Raw genomic sequence first — 14,662 nt, 5'->3', positions numbered from 1 at the left:
AAGTTAATGATTGCCGTGGCCGAGTAAAAAGATATCCCAAAAATGGGATTAAAAATACTTAAAATAATTAATTAAAAAATTTTTATTGAGGCCATAATGGTTTATAATGTGAAGTTTCAGGTGTACATTATTATTTACCAGTTTCTGTATAGACTGCATCATGCTCACTACTAGTAGTCTAATTTTTCTCTCTCACCATATATATGTGCCCCTTTACCTCTTTTGCCCACCCCCAAACCCCCTTCCCTTCTGGTCACCACAAATCTGTTCCCTTTGTCTGTGTGTTAGTTTATCTTCCACATACGAGTGCAATCATGTGGTGTTTGTCTTTCTCTGTCTGGCTTATTTTGCTTAACGTAATACCCTCAAGGTCCATCCATGTTGTTGCAAATGGGACGATTTTGTCTTTTTTATGGCTGAGTAGTATTCCATTGTATGTATACATACACACCACATCTTCTTCATCCATTCATCCGTAGCAGGGCACTTGGGTTGCTTCCACGTCTTGGCTATTGTGAATAATGCTGCAATGAACATAGTGGTGCAAAAGTCTGTTTGAATTGTTGATTTCAAGTACTTTGGATAAATACCCAGTAGTGGGATAACTGGATCCTTTGGTATTTCTATAAAATAATTAGATTGAGGGGCCAGCCCAGTGGCGCAGCAGTTAAGTTTGCACGTTTTGCTTCTTGGTGGCCAGGGATTCGCCGGTTCAGATCCCGGGTGTGGACATGGCACTGCTTGTCAAGCCATGCTGTGGTAGGCGTCCCACATATAAAGTAGAGGAAGATGGGCACGGATGTTAGCTCAGGGCCAGTCTTCCTCAGCAAAAAGAGGATTGGCAGCAGTTAGCTCAGGGCTGATCTTCCTCAAAAAAAAAAGAGTTAGATTTAATGTATCATAATTTGTTGTGATCAAGTATGATGGGGAAAGTAAAATGGAAACATAAGTTCAAGGAGAAAAAGGAATGATGTAAACTATCTTATTAAAAAAAGCCTGCTTGCGTCTTTTAAAAATGGATGATGGAAGTGTCAAGAGTATTTAGATTCTATTGGATACATTTTAAAGATTTTATTTTTCCTTTTTCTTCCCAAAGCCCCCGGTACATAGTTGTGTACTTTTTAGTTGTGGGTCCTTCTAGTTGTGGCATGTGGGATGCCGCCTCAGCATGGCTTGATGAGCAGTGCCATGTCCATGCCCAGGATTGAACTGGCGAAACCCCAGGCTGCCAAAGTGGAGTGCATAAACTTAACCACTCGGCCACAGGGCCCGCCCCTGTTGGATACTTTTTTTCTTCTTTCTTTTTTGAGGAAGATTAGCCCTGAGCTAACTGCTGCCAATCCTCCTCTTTTTGCTGAAGAAGACTGGCGTTGAGCTAACATCCATGCTCATCTTCCTCTACTTTCTATGTGGGATGCCTACCACAGCATGGCTTGCCAAGTGGTGCCATGTCTGCACCCATGATCCGAATTGGCAAACCCTGGGCCGCAAAGTGGAACACGCACACTTAACCGCTATGCCACTGGGCCAGCCCCTGTTGGATACATTTTTAAAAACTGATGTAACAGTTTTATTTTAAAAGTCAATATTTACAGGATGCTAAAAACTGTACCCTTTTCAACTATTTGAACTTCTGAAAAACTGCAGATGTCAAATTGAAAGTTAGCAAAGGAGTACATAATTTTTTTTATTTTTATTTTTTATTTATTTCTATTTTTTTTCCTTTTTCTCCCCAAAGCCCCCCAGTACATAGTTGTGTATTCTTTGTTGTGGGTTCTTCTAGTTGCGGCATGTGGGACGCTGCCTCAGCGTGGTTTGATGAGCAGTGCCATGTCCGTGCCCAGGATTCGAACCAATGAAACACTGGGCCACTTGCAGCGGAGCGCGCGAACTTAACCACTCGGCCACGGGGCCAGCCCCAGGAGTACATAATTTTTAAAATTACTTTGTGGGTATGCAAGCAAAAAAGTTTGCAGACCACTTGTTTATGGTTATCTGTTAAATTTTTGAACACCATAAGAGTATGACTGTCAACTTCCCATAGATTAGGGGCAGGTGAGTGTGGGGCACATGGATGTGCTGACAGAGCAGCCAACCTGACAGGGCACGCACTCAACTATGGAGCTTGCTTCCACGCCCGAGCAGAGGCTCCGTGGCAGTCCCCGTACGTGGAGTCATGGCCTGAGCAGCCTGTCCATCCTCCTCACCAGGAGCCTCCCTACTTCTGGGCTCTCCGCATGCCTCCCTACCAAGACAGGGGAGTTGGGGAAGGTGAGCTTTAGGTGAGAGAGAAAGTACTGATCTAGTTCAAATTTTTGAAACTAGTGGTCCCTTTCACTAGAGCCTGTAACAAATACCTGTGCTGACTTATCGTTTGTAGACACACGATTTTCACTCGGCTTTTTGAAACGTTGACTGGAGTTACAACTACTTCATGCTGCTTTCTCCCAACCCCCAAGGCTTCCAGGTATCCCAGTATGGGACACTTTTCCCTCTTGAAATAGATAAAAAATGCTGCGCTTAATAAAACCAAAGTAACATACACCACACACACACAATAATCAATATAAAGACAAAAGCCCCACAAAAAAACCAAACAAAACCCAAAGACTAACAGCAACTCTCCCCGCCAACACACTGACAAAAGGCCTGTAAAAATAACTGTGTCTTGACTGAAGGGAAGTAATAATCTGTTGACTATTTCCTTTGAGAAGACTTGTGTGTGACGTCTTTAGATAAAGCTGATATGTGTAAACAATTTATGTTGATACAGAGAGCTAAGCGCTCTCCTTCCGTTTTAACCTCTTTTCATTCAGCTCCTACAATACAGACCGGATCTATCTGCATTTCATTTTGTGTGTTTCCGTTCGGAGAAGATGAATTTTTATACATCTGCAATTTGAATTAAATCTAAATCCTCTTTAATATAGCATGGGGAGGGAAAAAAAAAAGGACTGACCAGGGCCAATTTAGTTTCAGCCATTTTATATAGGAATCCAAAAGCATCAAATTTCCTTGTACCCTGGGAACAATATATAGCATGAACAAAAGGTTATAGAGGGAAGAAAATGTAATTGATTCTGAAGAGCGTGAGCATCTGCAAAGAATGTATTGTAAGAGAAAATGATCTCCGAGGGCCCTGCTTATGACGATGAAACGGTTTTTAGTTACCCATGTCAGAGAAATAACCCTCTCTGCTCTATACACCTCTCTCCAAGTCCAATCCACCAAGCAGAGCGAGACTGCAGATGCTGGAAGCCGCTTTCTACAACACGGAAACAAAGAGAAACAGGCGTAGAAGACTTTACACAACGAAATTTGCCCAGCGGTGCTGAGCTGATGGCCTTAGAGAAAAAGTCAGAAAAACTTTATTCTGGTCCAAATTCTGTCATTAACTGTAACGTGATTGTGGCCAGGTCAATTTATCTCTCGGAGCGTCAAGTCCCTTAACTTTGACATGGGAGAGCGGGACCGGGTGACAGGAAAGGTCCTTTTATGATGCTGTCAATAAGAATAACAGACGACTTTTTCACCTAGAAGTCTCTTTAAGTCTCAGACTTTCCATTTTAGATAGAAAGAGCAAAAATTCTAACACGAGTGATTTAAGAACATCAACATTTATTTAACATGATAAAAAAGAAATGAGATATGAACATTTGCATTTAAACAGTAGTAAGTAGCCTTTAATACTTACATTACATGTGCTCATTGTATAATATATACACAATGAACATAATTACATTTGTACATAAACTAAGTACTGGATTTGAAAACTTGCTTATTGCTGTACACATCTATTCCAATGAAGGAGAAGCCCAGTGCTTCAAAATACCTACATTTTAAATTGTTTTTTAAGAAACAGTAAGCGTAACATTTGTGTTTAAGCCGACAAGAGTATGGCAGTAACTGCTGACATTGCAATCTGACTGAGAAATAATTATAGCAGAAAACGGGACATACTTCACTTAGCAATAATAAAATGGCACATTTTAAATATATATATAAAATTTTTACAAATCAAGTGTGAAACAAAGCATTGCAGGAGCCAAAATGGGAAGGAAAAAAAAAAAGGAAACAAGCTTTGTTGGAAATAATAACTAAATTGTGTACTGAAAAGCAAAAAGAAATATAAATCCACCTTGACTTCAGAAACATCAAAATCCGGAAATCAGTAACTGAGTAAGCACTGGCTGTAGACCGCACATTAAAAGCACCTTTACTTATGTGCTCTGAAATCATAGCAGCAAGCTGGCGTCAGAATAATAACCTTGAGATTATGGAGTGCACATATGGGCCGTTAAAGCTGTTTTGGAATAAACATTTTCCAGAAGTGATAAAACGATGCTCTGTGGCCAAAAGCATCAGAACTATGAATTTCATAGATTAAAAATATACTGTACAATATCTTCTCACATTGCCGAAGGTCCATGTCCTCAGCTCTGAATGGTTTCAACAGAAGTCAGTGTAGCTGAAAAATAACGAGAGGGACAATTACTTTGACACCTGCAAAGAGAATGAATGACCATTTCCTAAAGTAATTTGGGGGACCTTGTCTCTAACAATAGAATTGACAAGCATGGCCATGAAAATCTGAAAACAGAACACAATTAAAGGACATTTTCTCTTCATTTCCATAAGATTGATTCACAAAGCAAAGAAACGTAATGCAATTAAATAGCAATTCAGAATTTAAAAAAGTGCCCCAAATTGTGGCTGAATCCAAAAGATCAACAAATGAGTAAAGATCTGCTAACTTCACTAAACTGTTGTAAAATACTGAGCAGCCTACATAGTGATGTCGTTTGTAAAACTTTCCTAAGTTTCCTGCCAAAACTACCAGCTCAGAGAGATGACATAGACACAGTGAGAAGATATTAAATAATACAAGTTTGAGCAGCACTAGTTGTTTGTGCTGGCTGCACGCCAAAAGGCTTGAAAATATCCGGCAATAACTGTACCTCATTCCAGTGTGTAAGGCCACTGGCTCCTGGAATGAGAGTAAACAAAACAAAATCTAATAATAACAACTTAAGGAACCTGGAAATGTGCTCGAGTGTTAACTATGAACATTCTTTATTATCAGTATGGTCTGTGTACACTGAATTGTAACCTGTTTATTGAACCAAAAGCTAACGAGAGTGGCTCTGAACGTACACTTATCCACTAAGACAGACAGAAGCCATCGGTCAACTCCTTGCACAGGAGGAATCCAACAAGCACAGTGTTTATCACTCTTTTTTTTTTTTTTTGAGGAAGGTTAGCCCTGTGCTAACTGCTGCCAATCCTTTTTTTTTTTTCTTTTTTGCTGAGGAAGACCAGCCCTGAGCTAACATCCATACCCATCTTCCTCTACTTTATATATGGGACGCCTACCACCGCATGGCTTTTGCCAAGATGTGCCACGTCCGCACCCGGGATCTGAGCCGGCGAACCCCAGGATGCCAAGAAGCAGAACGTGCACACTTAACCATTGCGCCACTGGGCTGGCCCTAATGTTTATCACTCTTATGTCTGGTGTAATTCTGTCACTAGTGGCAACTGTCACTTCTGAATGGACTAAGTTAAAAGTTTAAATACATGAGTGACAAAGGCAAGACATGGGTAAGACTCTAACAAATAGGTGGTTTTCAACTCCAAAAAGGACATCAATCCTGCATGGATACCCACGGACAGCAAAAGGCCTCTTCCAGACTCCCAGTGGACATAATCTCGAATAAAAGTTACAAATACGACAAGACAGTTAAACATAAACCCTTCTGGATGAATAAGAGGACAGAGATTGTAACTGCTACAAAAAGGTGCGACTAGAAGTAGATTCTAGAAAATAAGCACTACTGGATAAACTTAGTCAAATTAATGTTTGTACTCATTTGAGAATCTAAAAATCAAAGAATACATTAGTAATAATGCGTGTAACGTCTGTGTTTTCGCTGCTTATGACTGTTTAACAGAAATCGGTGGTGAGCCCAAGGCGCCAAATATCACTAGATCTTATAGATACTGAGGGAAAAAATGCAGAAAATGGCATAAAATGCTCACTCCATACCTCACAGCTTTTCTGAAAAGTAAAAAAAGTGTATAGCTATAAGTACAAAAGCACAGGGAAAACTTAGCAACTGTCTATAACGTTTCAAAGCAAGACCTTAGGAAATTATTCTCAGTTCTAAAACTGTGGTCTAAGGAACACTGTTCAAGAAAGGCTCCCTCCTTCTCCTTGTCCCCACTCACGGCTTTTTCAGCAGCTACTTCCCTGACTTAAAAAAAATTAATTATTTAGAAATAATTTCTGTACATCTTAAAGACTTTAATATTCCATCTAGTGACTATACCATAAACGTTTCTTTGTCCTGTAAAATAATTAACAAACTCCCAATGCGGTAGATATGTCACGCTCATGGTAAAACACATTACTCAATCAACACGTAATGACTTAAACAGAATTCTCTGATCCAACGATGGAAAGGGACGTTAAGTGGGAGCACAGCTGCAAAGCACCGTGAGGCTTGTCTTGGCACAGGCCGTACCCTCTGCGTTCCGCTGTTTTTACGGATGATGAAATAAGAGACAGAGAAAACGCTGTCACGGAGCAAATCCCTGGAAGGGCTAATGTTGGAAATCTGAGTTACTGCCCAGGGTTCAAAGACAAGGCCTACTTGCTCTGCCAACTACCCCTAATGCGTAGTCAGAATTAATCTCAGTTTTTCTTCACTAAAACAACAAATGAGTAAAAAACAGGGAAGCACAAATGCAAAGGGAAACAACGTACTTTTTCTGAGACTACACACACATGAAATGGGATCCTTCTGTGAGCTGCGGCTGAGTGGATGGCACTGGTGATGCCGAGGACTCAGGAGACGGGGACAGACTTTTCACTGAAACACACCAAGAAAATGCGAGAAGGGAAAAACCTTTAGGACACATTTGGAGAAGGAAATTCTGATGCTGTGCCACAAAATAAGAACGTGTTTTGAGAAGGAATTAATAGTTGTATCTGGATTCTGTTCTTTCCTTTTTTAAACATTTTATTTTTTCTTTTTCTCCCCAAAGCCCCCTAGTACATGGTTGTGTATGTGTTGTGGGTCCTTCTTGCTGTGGTAATCAGGACGCCGCCTGAGCATGGCCTGATGAGCGGTGCCATGTCCGCGCCCAGGATCCGAACTGGCGAAATTCTGAGCTGCCAAAGCAGAACGAGTGAACTTAACCGCTCAGCCATGGGGCCAGCCCCCAGGATTCTGTTATTTTCTAATCTGGCAACTGACTATTCAGTATGAAATATCTCTTGAAGACTCTTTAAAAATTTGTCTTCCTGGTACACCTTAAACTTATACAATGTTATATATCAATTATATTTCAATAAAACTGAAAATTAAAATAATTCTTTTTTTTTTGCTTTAAGGTTAATTTTCGAGTGTCTGTCAGTGAATCACTTCTGTTTGGTCTCACTTTTAAAAGCTTTTCTACTTCTATGCAGCTAAATATTACAGACTGTTAAATGTTGTGGTTTTTGGGGCCAGCCTAGTGGTGTAGCGGTTAAGTTCACGTGCTCTGCTTCGGTGGCCCAGGGTTTGCTGGTTTAGATCCCTGGTGTGGACTTATGCATTGCTTATCAAGCCACGCTGTGGTAGGCGTCCCAAATATAAAATCGAGGAAGATGGGCATGGATGTTAGCCCAGGGCCAATCTTCCTTGGCAAAAAGAGGAGGATTGGTGGTGTACGTTAGCTCAGAGCTGATCTTCCTCAAAAAAAAAAAAAAAAAAAAGTTGTGGTTTTAATACACCCACATACCACTTTACCCAGACCTGCCATACCAATAACCAAAAGTGGTCAGTGACAATTAAAAAAAAAAAAAAAAAGGTGAGAATTTGTGTGCACACTGCCTTATAAGCGAAAGGCAAAGGAAAAAATGCTTAACATTGGTTACAAGGGAACATGACTGATGATATAAATTTGCATGTTATATGTGTATACAGTACAGAAAATGCTCTGCCAGAACCCCATGCTCTTCCAAAGAAGAACAGTCCCGAACACAGCTATCGGCCACACAATGACGCTTCAGTCAATCATAGACCGCATGTACGACGGGCGTCCCATCAGATTAGTACCACATAGCCTGGGTGTGTAGGAGGCTATACCATTTGGTTTTGCATAAGTACACTCTGTGATGTTCGCACAACAATGAAATTGCCTAACAACGCATTTCTTAGAACATACCCTCGTCGTTAAGTGACACCCGACTGTAATTGAATTTCATTCTGCAAAAGGTTGGGGGGGCCATGGGGAGAGGAACGATTACTAAGAATGGTTTTTTGCTTATGGACTATGAGAAGCAAAGCTGATAACATGCACTCTTGGTATGATCCCTCATTCCTCCCCCTGGCCAAAAATCATAAAGAGAGGAAAAAAAGATGTGTGAAGAGTCCAAAAACTATGACAGAAGAATAGCATAGATAATGTAATTTTGTTAACATGCTATGGATCACGATCTTCTATCAAAGAAAAACCCAGATGTGGATTATAGTCGGGGCTAGAGCAAGCCAAGCCATTCTACCAGTTGAGATAATATATTAAGTCCTCCACAGTTTCCAAACTGGCAGGAAACAAAGTGTTCACAAACCTGTGAACACTCTGAGAATCCAGCCTCAGAGAAACAGGTCAAATTTCCAAGTGCTGAAAGATCTTCTAATCAGGAAAAAGTTACGGTAGTATTAAGGTTAAGATGAAAAAAAGAAAAAAAGAAGGAACTGATCCCCAAGCCAGGCCAGACCGTGTGGACCTAGCTGGCGAGGTAGGGTCCCTTCCCTCCTTTGTCCAGCTGCATCCCTGAAGGTGCACGTGGGAAGGCAAGGGCTGATGCATCTGCAGTCACGGTACTTAGGCGGCTCTCTTGATAGAAGCGCCACATGGGAAATCAACTCAGGGTTCAGAGGAAGCACCAGTGGGAATATGATGAGATGTACCGTATGTACCTGCCATCGCTTGATTTCCTCTAGAAGCCTCAGGAGACCCGTCATAAGAAATAGCAGTTTCTTCCTGCTCAGGAATATCGTCTTTTGTATCTTCTTCAGGGTGGCCTTCCGCTTTATGATTTGTGATCTGTGTCTCATCCTGAGGGCTAATGAAAACAGATTGATGTTTTAAAATTTGTTGTTATAGAATGCAATTAAGTTTTTTCTTCCAATTTATTGTTACAAAAATTTTTAGCCATATGGAAAAGATGCCACCATCTATATTTAGTTTGTAATTAATCTCTTTTCTGCTTTTCCCCCTTTTTTACGGAAATTTCAAACATAAAAAAAATTAGAGCAGGGGCCGGCCCCGTGTCCGAGTGGTTAAGTTCTCGCATTCCGCTGTGGCAGCCCAGGGTTTTGCTGGTTCAGATTCTGGGCTTGGACATGGCACCGCTCATCAGGCCACACTGAGGCGGCATTCCACATGCCACAACTAGAAGGACCCACAACTAAAGATATACAACTATCTACTGGGGGGCTTTGGGGAGAAAAAGGAAAAATAAAATCTTTAAAAGAAAAAAATTAGAACAAATAATATATGAAACCTGTCACTCAACTTTAATAATTATCCACATTTCACCAATCTTGTTTCATCTAAAGCCCCAGTTCCCTATTCTCCAAATTATTTTAGAGCAGACTCCTGACATATCATTCAATACCTCAGTCTGCATTTACAATACCTTAATATCATCAAATTTCCAGTCAGTGCTCAAATTTTCCTGATTGCTTCATAGTATCATTTTAGAGTTATCTGTTTGAATTGGGATCCAAAGTCTGTACGTTGTATTTGCCCAACAAGTCTCTTAAATTTTACTTTAACCTAAAAGACCCCACCCCACACCCCCTTTTATTTTTTGCCACTTATTTGTGAAAGCACCTGGTTTATTTGTCCTATATTCTGGATTTTGACGAATGTATCTCTCATATTTTTCACTAACTGATATAATTTCGAGGCTTGATTGAATTCAGGTTTTTGGGGGAAGATGGGCAAGTGATACTTCGTTAGGTGGGGGTCATGCACTATTGCATTAACAGGTTGTCTCAGTGACTTGAATTAACAAAAGAGTAGAGATCTTTTTCTTATCAGCTATTGCCAAATATTTTTCAAATTCAATCTTGCTATTCACTGAAGAGAGAAAAGCATTCCTAACAACATCAAAACACAGTATTTGTCTTTTCCAGCTCTGGTAATTTTTTTTTGTGAGGACGGTTGGCCCTGAGCTAACATCTGTTGCCAATCTTCCTCTTTTTCCTTGAGGAAGATGGTCCCTGAGCTAACACCTGTGCCAGTCTTCCTCTGTGTTGTATGTGGGATGCCGCCACAGCATGGCTTGATGAGTGGTGTGTAGGTCTCCACCTGGGATCTGAACCAGTGAACCCTGGGCTACTGAAGTGCATGAACTTAATCACTATGCCACTGGGCTAGCCTCTGGTAATTATTTTTTTATGGAGGATGAGATTAAGGATATAGACTTAAGAAGGATAGTTAACAAATACAGCTAAAAAATTAATAGCAAATCACTGCAATTTTTGGAGCATTTCTCAGACAACTTACACTTATGATCAATGTCTATCATTAGGTAGGCAACAGTGGGGTGGTTACTTTGTTACAGCTTATGTACCGTTGGCATTTTTTTTTTTTTACAGGTATTACAGAATACTTCCTAGGTGCTAAGGACAGTGTTAATATTTTCTTATTTAAGCATTACAGCACATTTGTGAGACAGATAACTATTATAATCCCCATTTTTACAAGTGAGGAGGCTGGAGCTTAGGAAGGTTATGTAAACTGCTCAAGATCCTACAGCTCCTAAGTAGCTAAGATGAGACTGGGATCCAAGACTTATTGACTCTGAAGTTCAACAATTTTTTTTTTTTTTTAAAGATTGGCACCTGAGCTAACATCTGTTGCCAATCTTCTTCTCTTCTTTTTCTTCTTCTTCTCCCCAAAGGCTCCCAGTACACAGTTGAATGTTCTGGTTTCAGGTCCTTCTTTTTTGAGGAAGATTAGCCCTGAACTAACTGCTGCCAATCCTCCTCTTTTTGCTGAGGAAGACTGGCCCTGAGCTAACATCCATGCCCATCTTCCTCTACTTTCTACGTGGGACGCCTACCACAGCATGGTGTGCCAAGTGGTGCCATGTCCACACCTGGGACCCGAACCAGTGAACCCCAGGCCACCCAAGCAGAACGTGTGCATTTAACTGCTGCGCCACTGGGCCGGCCCCAGGTTGCAGGTCCTTCTAGTTGTGGCATGTGGGGCTCTGCCATGGCACGGCCTGATGAGCAGTGCTAGGTCTGTGCCCAGGATCCAAACCAGTGAGAACTCAGGCTACTGAAGTGGAGTGTGTGCAAACTTAACCACTTGGCCACAGGGCTGGCCCCTGAAGTTCACCATATTTAAGCAGTTATACAATTTTGTGAATAATTCCTTTGTCCATTTTCCCTAATTATTACCTGTATGAAACATCCTCAGGCATTTTTTCTTTGTTTCTTTCTTTATCCACCACTTCTTCAGAATTTACTCCATTTGGTTCAGGTTTGAAAAGTGTTTCATAAAAAGCGTTTTCAGTTTTTTGAGACTACAGAATAAGAAAAATTTGCAAAGCATTCTTACTACATTTAATATTTATTAGTAACCTAAAATAATTCAAAAATAAAAATTTATTAAAAAATTATACCCTGTCAAATATTCACTGAAATATAAATTTAGATTCAAATATATTAAAAATATGAACATTCTTTACTCCCAGGATACAAAAAGCTATCTGCCCAAAGAGATAATGCACTTTGCTAATAGCTAGCTGCTTTGGGACACAAGATTCTTTAACCAGCTTAACAGTAATTTATTCCAGCGTTGATTGACCATGTTTTAAATTTCTGATTAACCCATTTTTTGACATGGCTGAATTCATCAACTTAAAAGGAAACCTATCATTTCACTTCGAGCTATGGCCTCTGTGACGCGATGAAACATAACTTTATTTTCAATTTTACCACTTGATCTCATCTTCAAAAATCTACCCCTTTGGAATATCTGTCCTGAAATAATCTCTCTACCTCTTTGCTGAAATCCGCATTTGGAGGCTCAGTTTCTTTTAGTCGAACAATTTCTGCTGCAGGAGCTTCATCATCTGGCTTCACATTATTTTCTTTAATAACAGTGTCCACTTCCTTAATGTTATCATCCCTCCTTCGAGTCTGTCCAAAAGACATACAGCATTTTTAGATTCATATGATGAAGCCATGTATAGTTTTTAGATAACACCTGTTAATTTTGGAAAAAAAAAAAAAACCCAAAAACCTGGATCTTCACTCACACAGTTTCCTTATGAAAATCAAAAGAAATTTATACATGTATGTGTATATATATACTAGTATGCCACACACTTTTTCTTCTCATCTCTTTTATTTTAACCATCCGTTTTGTAATCTGCAGGATGGAGAGTTATTCAACTGTTAATCTGTTGAATCTCCAGGAGCAGTGCCTGCTCTTGATTGACGGAAAGAGGACTTCTGTGAAGACAGTGAAGCCCTTTCAGCTGATGCATGCTTACTCACAGGCATAGACCAGACAGAAGCCACTGAAAAAGTTCACTAGTCTCTGTATTTACAAATCGCGGTAACAAACAAATAAGAAGAAATGGAATGGTGTCACATCTCAAGGCTCAAGTTGAGATGTGATGAGCAGTAGACTTAGAACTTTGACTTAGAAGCTCTCTCCTCCTACAATTTAGGTCATGTTAAATTAGGACACAGAGCAATATACATTTTATTGGGAGGGGAATTGGGGAATGTCTTGGTGACCTGCATGGCATTTAACATTTGCTGAAAGCACTTTTATCTTCTTAGTCTCTCTGTGAAGTAGATGCGGCAGGCTGTATCATTATGCGACTTAGAGTAGAGATGAAGTCTATAACTGGTCCAACGGCATCCAACAAGTAATATAGCTCTGGTTTTTTGAACCTAGGGCTAATTCCACTTTACTAACCTGTCTTAGCTTATTATTATAAGAGTTAAAAAATACAAAATAGTTGTATATATTGTAGACATCTACAACCCATCAATCATATAACTCGATGATTCTAAGAGTCAAGTGACAGTAGATGTACACACAGGAATGATGAAAAGCAATTGATATACCTACCTGGGCAACCCTGAATGGATGGTCCCTCGCACTTGAAGGACTCTGTAAGGGTGACGGGTCTAAAGCACCAATGATGTTTAGTCCCTTTTTCTTTTCCCTTAAGCATGCTTGCTGGTGTCTCCTGATTCTTTCCATCTGCTCTTCCACAGTCATCCGAGGTCGACTAGTTTCGGCCAAACAGAGCTGTTCCACTGCACTTCTTGGTCTTTCCTTCAAATTAAAAACAACACACGATCACACACATACAGTCACTTCTGAAAATGATTTTGGAAGAAAAAATGTGAAATGCATTTTTTTTGTTTCCAAAATCAAAAGTGGAGGTTTTGAATGTCCTTTTGCTGACACCAGAAAGGCAAATTATTTTATCCTTAAATGGTAATTAGTGATGCCTGGTCAACGACGCAAAGAAAGAGAAAGAGGGGAGGGAGGAGGGAAAGAGGAGGAATTTCATCATGGTATTTTCTTGTTTGAAAAAAAAAAAGGTCTGGCAGCTCTGCAGTGAACCCACCCCATGGCTCAGAAACAGGAAATTGTATAAAACTCAAACCAGGAGAAAATAGGGGGCACAGTGTCTAAATATGAAGGATTTCTTTTATTTTAATGAAAATATAAGGTTTTAAGTCACATATTTACTGTGAAAAGACTAATAGAAAAAATATCCTTAGTTTATGATCAATAGAAAAACTATGAAAGTATCTATTTTCCATATGTCACTTATATTTGAAAACTTTTTACACATACGGCTCATTTTTATGGTTTACGGAAAGGTTTAAAAATATTGGTCAGGGGCCAGCCCGGTGGCGCAGCAGTTAAGTTCCCACATTCCACTTTGGTGGCCTGGGGTTCGCCGGTTCAGATCCCGGGTGCAGACATGGCACCACCTGGCAAGCCATGCTGTGGTAGGCATCCCACATATAAAGCAGAGGAAGATGGGAACGGATGTTAGCTCAGGGCCAGTCTTCCTCAGCAAAAAGAAGAGGATTGGCAGCAGCTAGATCAGGCCTAATCTTCCTCAAAAAAATAAAATATAAAAAATATTGGTAATGGGCTGGGCCTGTGGCTGAGTAGTTAAGTTTGCGCGCTCAGCTCCTGCAGCTCAGGGTTTCGCTGGTTCGGATCCTGGGCATGGACCTGGCACCACTCATCAAGCCATGCCGAGGCGGCATCCCACATAGCACAACCAGAAGGACTTACAACTAGAATATACAACTATGTACTGGGGGCCTTTGGGGAGAAGATGAAGAAGAAGAAAAAAGAAGATTGGCAACAGATGTTAGCTCAGGTACCAATCTTTAAAAAGAAAAAGGCCACATTAAACAATTAATTCTTATGTCTCATTTTCTTACTAAAGATATAAAACAGTATTGGTATAAGACCCCAAATAAATACTTCAATCATTAGTCATAGGCAAATTTTAGCTTATTTCATAAAACAGAAATTTAGGGCCGCCCCAGTGGTGCAGCGGTTAAGTTGGCATGTTCTACTTCTCGGCAGCCTGGGGTTCACC

General features: G+C 40.3%; 1 protein-coding gene across 27 annotated transcripts in view; it reads right to left on the bottom strand.

Moving 5' to 3' along the window:
- Window positions 1-3,601: 3,601 nt before the first annotated feature.
- PLEKHA5 (pleckstrin homology domain containing A5) overlaps window positions 3,602-14,662 on the bottom strand; it is a 230,397-nt gene continuing 219,336 nt past the window's right edge. For 23 of the 27 annotated variants that reach the window (XR_011497063.1, XR_011497066.1, XR_011497064.1 and 20 more), the window contains 6 exons: window positions 13,156-13,365; window positions 12,069-12,209; window positions 11,466-11,590; window positions 8,967-9,112; window positions 6,767-6,872; window positions 3,602-4,468 (listed from right to left, as the gene is read on the bottom strand). Coding sequence is in view for 22 of the 27 variants with exons in the window: in XM_044775196.2 (XP_044631131.1) it covers window positions 6,778-6,872; window positions 8,967-9,112; window positions 11,466-11,590; window positions 12,069-12,209; window positions 13,156-13,365 (717 nt within the window). In the remaining 5 variants the exon portion in view is untranslated. The remainder of the gene's footprint in view (window positions 4,469-6,766; window positions 6,873-8,966; window positions 9,113-11,465; window positions 11,591-12,068; window positions 12,210-13,155; window positions 13,366-14,662) is intronic. The other 4 variants (XM_044775198.2, XM_044775201.2, XM_044775204.2 and 1 more) reach the window with 1 other exon arrangement.

Source organism: Equus asinus, chromosome 22 (genome assembly GCF_041296235.1).
Source record: "Equus asinus isolate D_3611 breed Donkey chromosome 22, EquAss-T2T_v2, whole genome shotgun sequence".
Classification (NCBI taxonomy): Eukaryota; Metazoa; Chordata; class Mammalia; order Perissodactyla; family Equidae; genus Equus; species Equus asinus.
This window is presented reverse-complemented; position numbering and strand designations above follow the sequence as displayed.